The sequence below is a fragment of the Clupea harengus genome, chromosome 23, assembly GCF_900700415.2.
Source record: "Clupea harengus chromosome 23, Ch_v2.0.2, whole genome shotgun sequence".
NCBI lineage: Eukaryota > Metazoa > Chordata > Actinopteri > Clupeiformes > Clupeidae > Clupea > Clupea harengus.
Window position 1 is genome coordinate 9,856,642 of NC_045174.1, and position 15,615 is coordinate 9,872,256.

A 15,615-nucleotide genomic window follows, 5' to 3' on the forward strand; every position below is an offset into this window, starting at 1 on the left:
ACTAGACTACCAAAACCTCTTAGATTCACTGGTGTATCAAGTCTGCGCACATGATTTAATGAGTCCAAGTACTGGTAGATGGTATATTATGACTTGAGTCCACAACATAAGTAAAATTTGAAAGGAAAACTTATATAACATTATATACTTTTAGTACATTTGAAATGTATGTATATATATATATATATATATATATATATATATATATGCATTTTTTTTTTGTGGGGACTACATCACAATTGTAACAAAGTTAGCAAACAATGTAAAACTAGTGTAAACCAGATTTTTTTTTGGTCTCAAATCAATAGTCAACTGCTGCCAGTGAAGGCTCTCTAAAATATCTCACACCTTTCTACGGGAGCAACCCCCCCATCCCAACCCCTCTCCCTGTCAGTTTCTGAATGAATTGGTCAGAGCGGATCCCTCCCACTCTGTGTAAGTTAATTGTCAGTTTTTTTTTTTGCGAAACCTGAAGTACTTAAACAGCGTGAACGCCTCACATATGGGCGGAATTGTTCAAGTTGTCCTACAAAACATCCGATAGAGTTTCTCCTCTCGGGCGTTGACCGATAAAGCATGCAGGTGTCTCTGGTTATGAGCTACTCCGGTGCGGTGCTGCTGCTGTTGCTGCAGGGATGTTCTACCGCTGCACGGGAATGGGGGGCTTTAAAAAACGATGCTACAGAAAGAATACCAGAATACATTGATGAAACGCCGCCGGTGGAGCGTCAAACACAGACAGTCAACAATAATACAATGAATCGTCCAAAAAACTCCGGGCGGATATCATCTGCGAACTCACCTACTTATGGTAAGAGCTGAAATAGTCTATTGGCACCTTGTCATATACACGTAAGGTTTAGAATTTCATTGCATAACCCATATGAAACATTTTGATGAAATTGTTAATATTTATTTGTCTCCATCACTCTCTTAAGCTTTCCTCTTCCTCTTTTTACTTTTCAAGATCCACGAAATTGTTTGTTCGCCTTGTGTCCAGTTATTATTTGCATTTCCTTGGTAATATCATAATGTCCGCAAGTTTTGATGCCTGCAACGTGAATTCTCTTAGATCGTGACCTTTAACGCTTAACACTTAAACTTCCAAGACGTTTCTTTGGTATCCTCTTCGTCTGAGGACTTTAAAGTGTTTGTTTTACCCTACAGATTATAGATAAATGAAGTCAGTAGGTCTACAGCACGTTCTCCAGACATTTTGAGGTCATGTCAATATGTTTCAGAGAATATTTAAATGTATCAATTAAAGCTGTCAAATGTAGTCTAGCTCTGATTTGTTCAAACCTTGGCAAAAAAAGAAAGAAAAAAGTAAAGTAAAGAAAGAAAAGTAAAACCTGTGGGTGGCCAGATAACCCATCTGTGCTGTGGGAAACCTTTTCCCTGTCTTTTTAACATCATTAGAAATCTAATGGTTAATGGCAGAGAGCTCATCTTGGGCATTTTCTAAATGATCCACTTTCTTTCGTGGTGCCAACACGGTGAAATCTGCCCGGGCTTCTCTCAGCACTGGATGTTGATATTATGACGGCTGTGTTGAAAGCCACAAGTAGTTGTTTTCAAGTGGACTGGACTCGCACAGACACGCACACTGTAAACCTCTCTATCCCTAATCAAAGTCTCTTTTTTTGCCCTGGCAAGTAAGACAGCGGAGTTAAGCAAACTAAGGTGGGGAGAAATGCCTGCAGAGTAATGTCTGATTTGAATTTGAGAAAGTCTTGAATGCCTGCGGTTTTCATCCTCACACAAGCTCAAGTGATGCACTTAACGGATATCATGTTTTTTAGCTCTTCTTTTGTGGCATTTCCCCTCTTTTATACAATTAGTCAAGGTCTGCCTCTTCCACAACCATTTAATTGCAACAGTCTGTTTGGGAAGGGTCTGAAATGCCAGAATCTTGTTCTAAAGGGGGAATTTCTTCGGGGTATTTTAGAATTGCTGTTTAAATACCGTGCGGCTTTGGAGAATGACTCCCACCTGTGGCCAGTAAAGGTTGTGCTGAAATCGAGCTGCTTATTTTTGTTTGGAGGCAAATAATTTGGCTTGTTATTTTTCACAGCACCTCTCACATACACATCCACATGCAAGAGCACATGCACGCACACATACACAGACAGATTCGCACGCACATACACAGACGCACACACACACACCTATCTACACCCACACACAAGCGAAGCGAAATGTTTTATAATGATATAGGCCTAATTATTGTGCAAACTAAATGAACACATTGAGCTTGTTAATCAAGCCAGTCATCTTTAAATTTCCACCCAGATGAAGTTCGGAGTACTTGATGATGATGATGATGACAGTGATAACAACCTTTCTATACAGCTTAGTATATACAAGCAAACAAGTGAACCATGCTTTCTGCTGGTATTTAAAACTGAATCAGTTTGAGATACCAGCAACATTCCAACAAGTTGAGCCGTGCCCTTCACGTAAATGTAATTACAGCAAACTCATATGGGACTGCTTTCTCTGTGTTTGTGCACACCATGTAAATGTTGTGTCAAACACGCAACAACAACACACAAACAGACAGACACACACGCGCGCACACACACACACACACACACGCACATACACACATAACTCAGAGAAAAGGAGAGAGAGAGAGAGAGAGAGAGGTCCGTGGCTCAGTGGTGACGTTTGAGCTCGGTGGAACTTGGAGGGGGGTCATGGTAGATATGCTGACCTCTCTCTGGCTCTGCTCCAGATCCTCCCTGCTCTCGCCCTTCTGCTGAGCCTTCATAAAACACAATATCAAATTCTCTGTGAGCGATGGGAGGGAGGGGGAGGGGCAGGGGAAAAAAGTAAGTCATCATACACATAAATCCTTTGTTCGGCTGTGCAAAGAAAGCCGCAGAAAAGAAAATGGATCCTGGGAGAAGTGTATCGTTTTTTTTTTCATCTCACACTTACCCCGGCCATGTGAAAGAGTAAGGTTGGACACCGTCAGCAGAATAAATTATATCTAGCACTGGGCGAATTAAAGAGACATTTGGGAGGAGATATGTCTTCATTTACAAGTTTTACTCCCTTTGGCAAATGATACATTTTTAGTAATATCTTTTGTTTGAAAGAGGAGATTTAAAAGCAGAGAAATCCAGACTAATTAATCAAACAAACGTGTGGGATATTAGGTTCTGTTCCTACATCTCCTACACTAACTGAGATGTAAATGATAACTTGAAGCATTTCCAAAAGACCCCTGGATTATCTCTTATCTACATCCAATCAACTCTTAAATCTTTTAAATGTCACATTTCGTTGAATTAAAATCTACTCTTACAGTTAATCACTTATCAGGATTAATAACCCTACACTACACAGACACATTTTCCAAGTCAAATATGGAGTTGCTATGGCCGGGCAAGACGCCACATGATTAAAATCTCCTCTAATCTGATACACATTTTCTTGTGGTGGATGATTAGTATTCAACATTAACATTTGTTAGTCGGAAATTCACTGAGAACTTTGCCTTTGATAATCACAGCGCTCTTTCAAGTCGGCATTTAAAAAATATGGAAAACAAATGTTCACAATACAATATGGAACGCTCTTGAAGATACTGATCGTATGTCTTGGTAATGACATAATCATGATATATCATCCAGTTCTGGGAGTTGTCATCAAGTCCCTTGCCAGTACTAATCCTCTTTCTCTCTCTTTCTCTATCTGAATCTTTCTCTTTTTTTTCTATGTGTCTTGCTCTTAAACCAAACTAAATAAGAATGCATGTGCAGTGTACATGTGATATGAAGTACTTGAAAACAACAGAATACTTATGGTGACATTGACATCCTTAATAATAATAACCAAGTGTACATTCTTGTGTCCTCTGCTTTGTCTCCTCGTGCCTCCCTCAATCTGTGTCTCTGTACCTCCCCTGCTGTTCCCCATTCCCCCTCTCTCTCTCTCCTACTCCTCTCCTGCTGCCTGTCTTCTTCCTCCTCCTCTCCTGCCGTCTGTCTTCCTCTTCCTCCTCCTCTTTCCCTGTGCAGCGGCATCAGAGATGACCTGCAATGAACTGCGGTCCACCCGCTTCATCACAGACGGCTTGTGCCGCAGCGCCAAGGCCGTGCGGGAGCTGGTGTGTTCAGGCCAGTGCCGGCCGCCCAACTCCATCGGGGGGAAATGGTGGCGGAGCAGCGCGTCTGACTACCGCTGCGTGCCCGCCCACGCCCGCACCCAGCGCGTACAGCTCCACTGCCCCAACGGCCAGACGCGGACCTACAAGATCCGGGCCGTGACCTCCTGCAAGTGCAAGCGCTATACCCGCAACCACAACCAGTCGGACGCCAAGGAGACGGCTTCCGCAACGCAGAAGGCCCACCGCAACAAGAAGCGCGCGCGGCAGGCGCTTGTGCGGAGCAGGAGCAAAGCGCCCAAGCTAAATAGCAATACGTACTGAGGGAGGCAGAGGAGGAAGTCATACGTTATGTGAACTGCTACAAGACATAGTTTGAATAAACATGAAAAAGAAAGAGACATACATATTCACGATCATACACATGCACACCCAAACACCTGCACATGAGCACAGATACCCAAGCAACAAGCAAAACTGACTTGGACAGATACTATCACTCACTAACTCACACACACCACACACACACACACACACACAGCCAACTAATGTAACCGTCCAAACGCCACTCCTTGATTCCAAGGAAAGCAGAGATAAGAAGATTTTGTAAGCTGCCTTTAAAAGAAATTCTATATTTTCTTTGGACTGTCATGTAAAGCCCTATTCCCACCTGTTTTTTGACTATACCTGTCACTGTCACTTTCCAGACATACTGCCAATCCTCCCCTTGCCCTGCCTGCTAGACCTATTGTCATTGAGTAATAAGGGGTGAACAAAGAAAAATACTTTGGAGCTTTATTGGAAAGCTCACAAAAGGAGCAATCTACAGATTAGGGACTTTCATGTTTGGAATGTAACTATTCAAGTGAGGTATCCCACTGTTCTTCAACAACTAAAAAGGACTGATTGAATTGGTAAAATCTGTACGTAAATCTTTTGCTGTGCATATTTGGTTGTACCCACAACCACAGTGATTGTTGAAAGGTCTGCGAGTGTAGACATTGGAAACAATTACATGATAAAGTCCTCTTCAACTCATCCCATTGCTGCCAAAGCAAGTGTCATCCCAGCACATATACTGGGAGCAAACATGGACACAAAGCTGACCAAACCAAAGTGAACCGGGGAGCCAGGCTCCCCCCAGACAGACTTGTGCTGCTTCACTGCACCACAGGTGAAGTGTGTGTTTATGTAGCTGAACTGAAGTCATCACCACCAGGGAACGGCCCAGTGGTCGTTTGGCTGCCTTAGGGTGTTGGACCCTAATGGGCCGCTTCTGCTGACAGATCCGCGAGGCGTAACATTCTTAACCCTGGTCACCGCGCGGAGCGTCCCCTCAAGACACAGCCAGCGGAGAGCTATCCGCTAACGCTAATCCACACCGCTGGCAGGGGGGGACTTGCAATTCCCACAGCCCCCATAACAACCTTACCGGACCTGTCAGGAGGAACCAAAACCGATTACCAGTGAGACAGAGTGGGAACAGTTGTGTCAGCACTCCACCATAGAGGTCCTGCAGGGCCTCTAGAGCTGCACTGGGTATGCCAGTGACTTGTCCTAATTACTAAATGGTCCCATTCCTGTGTTTAGCATTCGAGTCATAAAAAGCCATTTCCTCTGGACATGGCCAGTTCCTGTTTGTTAGAATAGGGCAAATTAGGGCCCACATGTGCGCGTGTGGAGGAGTATGCAGCAATTGCGCCAGTGGTTACCTTGAGGGCATAGCACTGGTGAAGTTACGCCTTCCCTGACTTCCACTGAAACTCATTTGAACTTGCTGGCCAATCACAATAGCTATCGGATTCCAATAGCCCACATTCAACCCTGCGTGAACTCTCAGTGTGAGGACAGAATTCAGTCTCTTCGACCTTGTCTCTCTTTCGACTCATCCACAGAATAGAACACGTAGAAATGTAGCCCAAAGCCAAAGCTAAATATGAACAGCTTGTTGATACAGGGTGACACAGGATGCAGACACCAGGGGAAGGCACAGAATGCCAGACAGTGCCAGACAAAGTCAGACAGTGTTGTCCTTAACATCACACACGACAACACATGCAACACACAGACACACACAGACATGAAACCACACACATGTACATACTCACAGTCTCATCGTTGACCCTGATCTCAGTATATTTTATGAAGAATACTTTGGACATTTCCGCACATTGTTTGAGCCCTGATGTTTTCACTCGATTGCTTCCATATCGCTGCTCTCTAAACAGTGCTGACAATGTTTGCTTCTCTTTCAATTGTGTGTTTGAAATAGCAACTGGAAGGGATCTTTATTGTCTGAACAGAGTTGCTGTGTATAGCCTGATTGTACATAATGTACCTATGTGTTCTGTTGGAGAGGGTCCCTTGAAAGCTCCAAAGAGATGATCCACCTCCACAGTGACCCTAAGAAGGACTGTTACAAAGAATGAACTGCGTATTTATTTTTCATTTCTACATTTAAATTATTTATGCAACTTTTTTGTAGTAAATAATAGCCATTATTGTACAATATAAAAGAAATAGTGAAATTCCTAACATAAAAAGAGTACATGAATAAACTAAAGCAAAGTATATTTGAAAGAAAAAAATGAGTCTGTTATCATTCTTTTTGCTGCCATTGCTTTGACAGTGTCTTTCTCCCGCTTGTCTTTTTTCCAGCACGCTACCCATGTTTCTCAATACAGTTGGCATAAACAATGCTCAGCAATTAGGAAGTTGAGGTTTTGCTGTTCTTTGGGATGTCTAGCCAGGCCTCACAAAAGGGCGAGAAAAGAGGACTTTGCACTAAAGAATTTCACGTCCGACAGAAACGACTCAGTCACAACAGCAACAGTGCATTGCCTGGCGCCGTGAACTTGAGCCATACACTGGCATTCAACCATTTATTGATGTAAGCCTTTTAAGCCCTCTGCATTTCCTCAAGACCTAAGTCTCACATTGTGAAAGAGATTCAGGCGCACAAACTTGTCTTATTCCACTTAATCTTGATGCCCCCTGTGTTTGTCGTGTCTGTTACACACTTGAGTGCTACACGTATTCACTCATGGTGGAACTCCCACAACACAGCTAACTCAGACCAGACGCGAGTACACAAAACTCAATGAGGTGTTTATGTTGTAATTTATACAGTTAAACATTCCCCAAACTTGTATATAACTCATGGCAGACCTTTGGGTAAAAAATTCAAAATAAATCGGTTAAAAAAAAGAAAAAGAAAAGAAACGCCACGGAAACTATCTTCTGGGCTAAATTCTTTCACTTTTTTTCTTGTCCTGCCAATAGCTAAAGGTTGACATTTAATCTCGTAGAGGATCATCCATTACAGCCAGTCCCAATATCATAATCAAGCCACAACCGAAGCCACTTGACATGCCATGCTTTCGCTCAAATGCTGCTGGCAGTCACAAACTTTCCCAGTAATTCAAGAACAAGTGCTCGGGCGCGACGCATGAGTAGTACCTAAATAAATTGATGCTGACAAAGCATCTGCCCTTAGTTACGGCGCCCGGACAGAGTCATTACGCGCCAGTGCCCTGGCACGGCCTCTCACCGCCGTGAGGAGCACAGGGGTGCCTGGGAGGTCAGACAGGCCCTGGTCCTTCAGATGCTGCTTAATGTGACTGCGTTGACTACTTTACGACTTATACTATGCCTCCGCAAAAACCTGCATGGCACGCAATACCCTGGAACATGAAAGAGACCAGAGGGTGCAGGTGAGAGGCAGACAGACAGTTTCATGGGGCACAAAAGCCTCGTGTGTCTCGTATCTTGTGGTTGTCATGGTAACCTCTGAGGGAACCTTGAATGGCTTGCCAACAATCTCTGTTCATCACAGTTCAGCCCACAACCTGGTGTGTTCACTAAAGTAGACCCATGAAACACCACCCATTCTCTTCAAGCCAAAGTCTAGTGTGTTATGTAAATAGGATATCCACAGGATGGTAGACTTAAACAGTTAAGGATAACAGATTTAATGTGGTATGGTGTATTGGTGTATGGTGCAACATCCATTTTTTATGACGCTGCAGGAGTATCCACTGTGGTGACTTATCTTTAATGATAAATGGATGACTGCAAATCTAGAAGGATAAATAACATGTATTGCATAACCCGTTCTGAAGAAAGTATGTTTTTTCTTTTTTTCTTTCCCTCCTTTATAACAGTCTTGCAACCTTCCTAAGTCTACGTACAGTTTCAGACCAGACATACACACACAAACACACCCACGCACAAACTCAAGCGCACATGCAATCCTGCCTCACAAAAACGAAGCTTTGGGTGAATACCTCTGATCAGCTAAAACCTCAAATCTTCTCATTGCCTCGGCACGTCGTATTTCTTCCCTGGCTGACTGTGATTCATGTAAAACTTAAGACGCGGCCCTCACAAATGCACGTTACAGGCCCCTCTTAGTCCTTTGATCTCGTCCTAACAGCACGGTCAAATGTCTCATTTCAACAGGACACACACCATTACCGTGCAGCCCCTGCCAAGATGCTCTTCAAATAAAATAGGAAAAAAAAAACAGAACAAATAACAGAGAAGTAATGCAGCCACTTGTGTGGCTCGCCGACTGTCAACACAAAAGTGCACTTATGTTTTGCCAAGCGCAAATGAAAAAAGATTTCGTACAATAGATCGAGTATCACCTTTTGAAGATGATCAGCTGATCTAGATGTCGATGGCGAATACCATGTGTTTTTGCAAAAACAAGTCGGGTCCCCTTTGGTGGCGATTACCACACAAATAGAAACAAACTGGAGGAGACAGTCGTAGCATGCAAGTCACTCTTCGCTCATTAAAATCAGCGACGGGCTTTGCCTGCAAACAAATCTTTTAAATATTAAGTTTCCTGGTGGGCCGCCTGCACAATTGCTTAACTGCTAAGACATCCAAGAGCTTTTCATTTTCTTTTTTTCTGTGTGTCAAGGGTGGATACGTTTACCGAACACAGATTATTTTCATTGCAATAAATGCTTTTTTGGAGGCATTATCGAGGATTACGTAAAGACCAGAGACACTGCTGTGCCCCGGTCCGTGCACCTCTGCACTCGAGCCAAGCCGCTCCGGCAGCGGATCTTGTTCCCAGCGCTCGGCACATGTGTGCTGTGACAGCGGAGCTCCGAGAAGGATGTTTGTGTTCCACCGGGCCCCTCCCTTCTCAGGTCATCCATGCTAAAGAGTGCCGAGTGAAATCCAAAACAGAGCGAGCATTGGCACGGGCCAAGGGGCACGTGGAAACGCACAAGTTTAACTAATTTGGTGTCCTCTGTGGCCGGTCTGGGCTGTAGTGAGGGAGTTTGAGGGAGGGGGGGCAGGAAGAGAGGGGTGTGAGGAGGAGGGGGAGGAAGGTCAGACCCAAGGTGAGGCTGGAAGAACTGACCGTGCACTTCTACACGAGCCTCCTGAGAAACGCCTGGTTGCTGTTTGTACTTACCTCATATTGTGAGTGGTCCATAGGCACAACTTGACTAGAAGCAGGGGTTGCGAAGGCTGGTTGTAAATTGCCCAGCAAGATGGCTGAGTGGGGGTGGGTACCAGAGCCAGGGGGGTGCGGGGAACACATGGAGGGAGGGAGGTGGACAGTAGCATCGTGGGTCACCCACATTCAATGAGGCATGTCTGTCCAGGGAAACTAGGGGGCCAGTGGAATACGAGTTAAGCACATGTGGAGAGGAAACAGAGGGAGAGGACAGGAGAGGACAGGAGAGGAGAGAGGAGAGGGGGAAGAGAGGAAACAGGACGGTCAATAAACATACACAAACAACAAATAACCACACAGAAGAATGAGCTGGCGGCGTCGTGGGGAGCACTTGCCTTCCACCCCATTGTCACCATTTGGAGTTGATATGAGAGGACAGCCGGAGAGAGAAAACACACATTAATTCATCCGCATGCAAGCAAATAAACGAATGCAGCCGAGAATCAGATTGTTGTTATATGCGGTTGTGTGTGTGTGTGTGTGTGCACGTGTGTGTGTGATACTCGTGGAGGCAACAAACACGGAGGCCTTGCTCTACGTGGCACTTGACAGCTGGATGCTGGCCCTGGCCTTGCTCTGTGGTTTGTTTGCTTAAAAGATTACAATATGTCTGAGTCAAACAGACACCTTTCACACTCGCCCTCCACCACATAAACACAAGCCAAACGAAGTGTGAGCATGTGGTATGCATTCCTCCCTCAATTATAAAAGGGGGGGGGGGGGGGTTACTGGAGTGTGTGTGTGTGTGTGAGAGGGGGGGGTAACAGTAGGTAGAGGCCATCGAAAGCGCGTATGATGTCACCACATATGAGACAACCACAATACATGATGTCACCAAGAGGCCAAAAGAGCAATGTGGAAGATGAGAGGGTGGGGCCAGTGGAAAAACAACAGATAACAGAGTTGGCATGCAGGCTACACCCTAATCATCAAAATAGCAAGCCACTTAAAACAATACTTCGCTGTTGCACAACACTGAAACTGCCTTCAGATGTTCCTGGATAATGTCAGACTCTTTCTCTCCTGATCTGTGGGGTTGAGCATTACTGCAATCAGCCGGCCTCTCTCCCTGTCCCCCTCTCTCCATACACATACATACATAATCTCTGGTAAAGTAGGATTTTCTGAAGATTACGGTATTGCTTTGTACATCTCCAGCATAGCCTTGCCCATCCCAGGCGAAAGGAGAAGGGTGGTTTAGGAAAGGCAGTCTATTCTCATGCCTGAAAAATGTCGGCCTCTTTCAGTGACATTTATTGGTTCACATCAGCAGCAGTGTCAAGTCCAGATGGTTGCATAAAATGGACTGTTTTCACTTAGAGAGTAATGGTCGGAGGCTCTCATACAATCAAGCTGCTCCCTTGTTCATTCTATAAGTAAGGTGCACACGGGTCAAAAGAGCGCACTTCAAAGGCAATGAGTGAGATGTTTGGTGAGACACAAGTGATGAGTAATCACTGCCTGTGCAAGTGGAAAACTACAGAGAAATTTGGAAAAATCTGACAAATTAGAAAAAAAAAGAAAAAGAAACGGGAGACAAAGCATGTCATCAAAAGACGGGAAATGACTGGTCATGCTTGCCTCATTTAGTAGACACACAAAAACACATTAACCTTTGCAATACATTCCTGAAACAGGAGCAAGGCTGTCTGCGCAGGGCACGCTAACGGAACACTAAAACCCCTGAAAAAAGCGAATCATGGCCACAGACCTCCATTTTCAAGAGCAAAAAACAAAATACCATCTCTCTCACTGATTAGACTTTAATACGACATGAGACACAGTTGACAGATTAAAATCACTCCCTCTCATCTCTCCAGGCGGGATGGGGAGTCAGGCCTATGTGTCGTCGCGGCGGCATGTCCAGCGTGGCAGTGCACAGTGAGGAATCACAGGGCCGCTCCTCTCCCCCGCTTCTCATCACCCGGACGGGCACCGCAGCTGACTCTGATCATGACAGAATGTTCTGGAGCCGAACGCACACATGACGACAGACGGTTTCTCCCCCCCCCCCCCACTGACTTGTCCCCATTTTTAAGAAGTCTCTGTAGCATTACCTCACCTCTCAGCAAGTACTGTATGGCAATGATGGCTAAGCCCGCCACACTAATGCTGCTACCCCAGAGCGTCAGTGAAGTGCCAACGTACCAATTCCAGGGCAAGCAGTAACTAAGCCGCAGGAAGGGCGAAAGCACAGAACTGGGGCTCGCAAACACCGGCAAAGTGCCCTGCCACAATCATCTAATGGGTTAAAGGTGCCACAGCCACAGCATCAAGAGGTCAGACCTCTGCTTTTTGTTACAGCAATACAGCAGCCATGTCAGAAAATCATTGCTCCCTTTGATTCCGTAGCGAGATAAGTGCTTTTGAAAATTCCAGACTGTTTTAGAGGATTTAGTCCCCTGCTTTCAAGCTGAAATTAAAATATTATTCTTTGAGCCTCACACTGCTCCGTCCGATTGTGTACCAGATGGAAGCTGTTTTGATTGGGGTATTTTGGTTACTTTGACTAATCAGACAGCCTGTAGCCCCCCCCCCCCCCTCTCTCTTTTAGCTTTCAGCTACAAAACGCAATCAGTGAGAATGCGGTGAAAATTGCTTCCTCACGTGTGGCCCGGTGCGAGGCCTGACAAGAGGGTTAGGAGATATCTCTGGGATCTCTCCGGCTTAGAGAGGGGTTTGAGCTCCAGAACAATTCAGCTCTCTAGCCCTTATCGGATAACACGTGTCCGCCGGGTCTACGTGTTTAATTCACCCAGGTATAATACCGGACAATGCTGAAGAGACGCCGCTTCAGAAACCTATTGTGTCCCTGCAAACATAGCCTGCATTCTGAGGACACAATTAAGAGGAAACAGGCTTTGAAGACCTCTTTGTGGAGTGTTTCAAAGGTGAGGTCCAGCCATAAAGTTCACCTGCACAATGGGCATTACATGAGTGAGTAAACAGGCAGGGTATAAGAAGACAGACTCACTGACTGGCACACTGTTTCCATGGCGGCACTGTCAAAAAGAGGCAATATTCCGTCTGTCTGAGGAAAAAAGACATTGCGCCATGGAAACAGTGTGCCAGTCAATTTCCATAATAGGGAGTCTTCTGCCTTTCTCCTTTCTTTTGGGCTCCCTAAACTCTCTCTCTCCCTCCTTCCAACTGTCAGCCCACACAGCACTTCTCTCGTTTAATAGGCCCACCGACAGGTCTCAGTTCATTTTGTGCTTTTTCCACGTTGTCGTGAACTTACTCCCCAGGTCTACATATACTATATCTGTGTCTTTTTTTTAAGGTTGACTGAAGAGAGAGGCCAGGAAGCCATTTTATATCCCCTCAGTGAGGACACACAGAGCGCTGTTAACTGGAGCAAATGGGGCTCAGCCTTGGACAGGAGAGATAGAGAGAATTAGGGCATTGATCTGTGGATCAATAAATAGGATCATTCAATAACGGCCTCTCATCAAGGTCAGTGATGGACAATGTTGATGAAAGGAGAAGCTGATGTTTTTCACTCCTTCTGTGTTGAAATGTCTCAGTGTGAAAAAAGGATTGTTGTGATTAACTTCTGCAAAAAGCTAAAAAATCAAGGCAAAATTGTTTTGGTTGTTTTCCTTTCAATTGGAAAACCACAACTGACACAGAGTAACCCTCTCAAGACAAATAACTGCATATCAAACTTAAAAGAGCCCCTTTCGTTTTTAAATAAAACCACAGGCTTGCATTTTAGTTCTCTGGCACCATGAAAAAGGCACAGGCATATTCCTCTCATGCAACCTGATTTTGTTTTGTCAACATTTGCACTTCCAATATACACAAATGCCTGCCCTTAGTGATTATGGGCAATATAACATTGGAGGGCCCATTCCGTTCTCCTTCAGAGCTAATGGACGTTTTTCAGAGTGTGGAAACACTCTATGTGGCGCGACTGAACCTAAGATCTTCCCAGAGGTCCACAGCCCGACCACTGAGGAGATCCGGAACCTTAATCAAGCTTCCTATAACTTCATTAACAGGCCTGTGAGTGTCGTGTGACAGCTTGGAAAACCCTTTCAACTAACACAGGGAAGACTCGTTAGGAAGCTGTGCCGTTTTCCAAACATAAAATAGCACGACACGACAGTAAACGAGAAAAAGATGGATTGGCTGCTCATACCTGTTGGGACTTGAACCTCAGGATGAGTGTGATCAAGAGAATGGAAAAGTTCTGGTCCTCTACTTTACCTTCATTTCTATACTGCATCTGGAGCAGAAATTAAGAATCTGCTCTCATTTGGGAAAATTAGAGTCATTTGGTCCAATCGTCAGACATTGTGTAAGCTTTAGCAATACTGATGTTTCAGTTTTTGTCCGTGTCTATGTTTGTCTTTTCACAAGATATCTGCAAACTTTTTTCAAAAATAATTGAAATGATTAATGATGTAATTTTATTACAACAATATTTCTATGGACTGGACTTACACTATGGACTGGACTTAACTACTTCAAAACTAATTAACATGTCTTTCGAGGGGGCACTTGAAATGACCCCTTTTCTCAATAATGAAAAATATCCAGAAACCAAAAACTGACCAAAACCAGATGTTGACTGTAAACTAATTTGCCAAATGAAACATCTGAACACTTTGTTGAAATGTGTTCAGAATAGTTAAGCAAAGATTAATGTCATTTTCAGACATGTAAAAACAAAAGACATCCTTGGAGTATTTTTCCACTTAAACCAGTGGGATGAAATCTAAAACCACACTTGACACCCAGGCAATGTGGCCTGGGCCATCTCTGGTTAAACTGACTTGAAGTTTGGATGCATTAGTTGCATTTTTAGTTCAAGGCATGAATTAAAGAGGAATTAAAGAGAAGCACACTGATCATTGTCAGGCTGATTTCTCAAGCATTCATTCCCTTTGGGAAAACCTACCTACGTATTTCAAAGTGATGCTAATAGTCATTATAAGTCTGATACTCAAGCCTTGGGAGATTGGTGAACAGGGTTGTTCTTCCTCTCAAGTGAATTTCAAGACTATTTAAGGATACTGCATGCTTCCTATAAAAGCTTAACTAAACAGAGATGTTGCCGTGAGCCAGTAGATTTATGATGTTTGATAAAAAAAAATGTACATTGTCCCACACAAATAAAATGGGTCTTTTGCCATGGCACTCACATGATTCATGTCTTCTTGCAGCAGAACAAAATTAAAGTAGGCCACATTTCTTCTGACACTGAATGCCAAAGTTATATCAAAGTAACTTAAAACATGATATGAAGTGAAGGTCTGACACCTCATGCACACTGGTGAAAAAAACACTGCTGACAGTCCTGAGGCCCCCTAGTCCTTTGGGGAAAAAACATGGTGCCTACAGTCTTTGGCCGACAGTTCACACTGCATATTAAGTAATCAGAGGTTGGCGCAAGGTTGGAGCCAAGGTCACCAGAGTCTCACAACGCCTGGGGTCATCTCTACCCTAACGAGCTGCTGGTGCTTTTCTGCGGTTGAGAGTCAAGTGTTGAAATCTGCAGTCGTCAAAGTCAACTCTGCAAGCCTGCGGAGCCTACATCTGGACCGTAAACCCATTCCGAGCGCCCACTTCAACTTGGAGGCGCACTAACAAACAGAGGGGTGGGAAAGCCAGTCTCAGAGAAACATGTCAGTGGACTTTATCACTTCCCACTTTATTAAAATGGAATTGTAAACAGCACTAATGCCTTTTTGCTTACTAACACATTGCCCTGTGTGTTGTCCGAGCAGGAAAAACAAGCCTTTCCATTCCTCCTCCCTAACAGCAACAAGCCTCATTTTTGCACAATGAGTCGTCGCTTTCTCTCTCGCTTATATTTGTTCCTTTTTTTTTTGCTCGACGCACATACTCCCTGTTCTCCCCCTTTCAGTCAGATCAGAGATTCTGAGCGTTTGATCTCGCTCTCCTCGCCACAGCTCGTGGTAATTAAAAAAGAATGCGACTAGCCCTGTGTCGCCACGGCGGTTAAGAGGTAATCCTCCCCTGGCCGCCGAGGGCCACTCTGGTGACGGAG

At 44.5% G+C, this 15,615-nt stretch overlaps 1 protein-coding gene across 1 annotated transcript; it reads left to right on the forward strand.

Moving 5' to 3' along the window:
• The first annotated feature begins 488 nt into the window (after window positions 1–488).
• Window positions 489–6,702, forward strand: sost (sclerostin). The gene is made up of 2 exons (XM_012814585.3): window positions 489–811; window positions 4,029–6,702. The coding sequence occupies exons 1-2, from the start codon at window positions 577–579 to the stop codon at window positions 4,436–4,438; spliced, it is 645 nt and encodes a 214-aa protein (XP_012670039.1). The 5' UTR covers window positions 489–576; the 3' UTR covers window positions 4,439–6,702.
• Window positions 6,703–15,615: the final 8,913 nt, after the last annotated feature.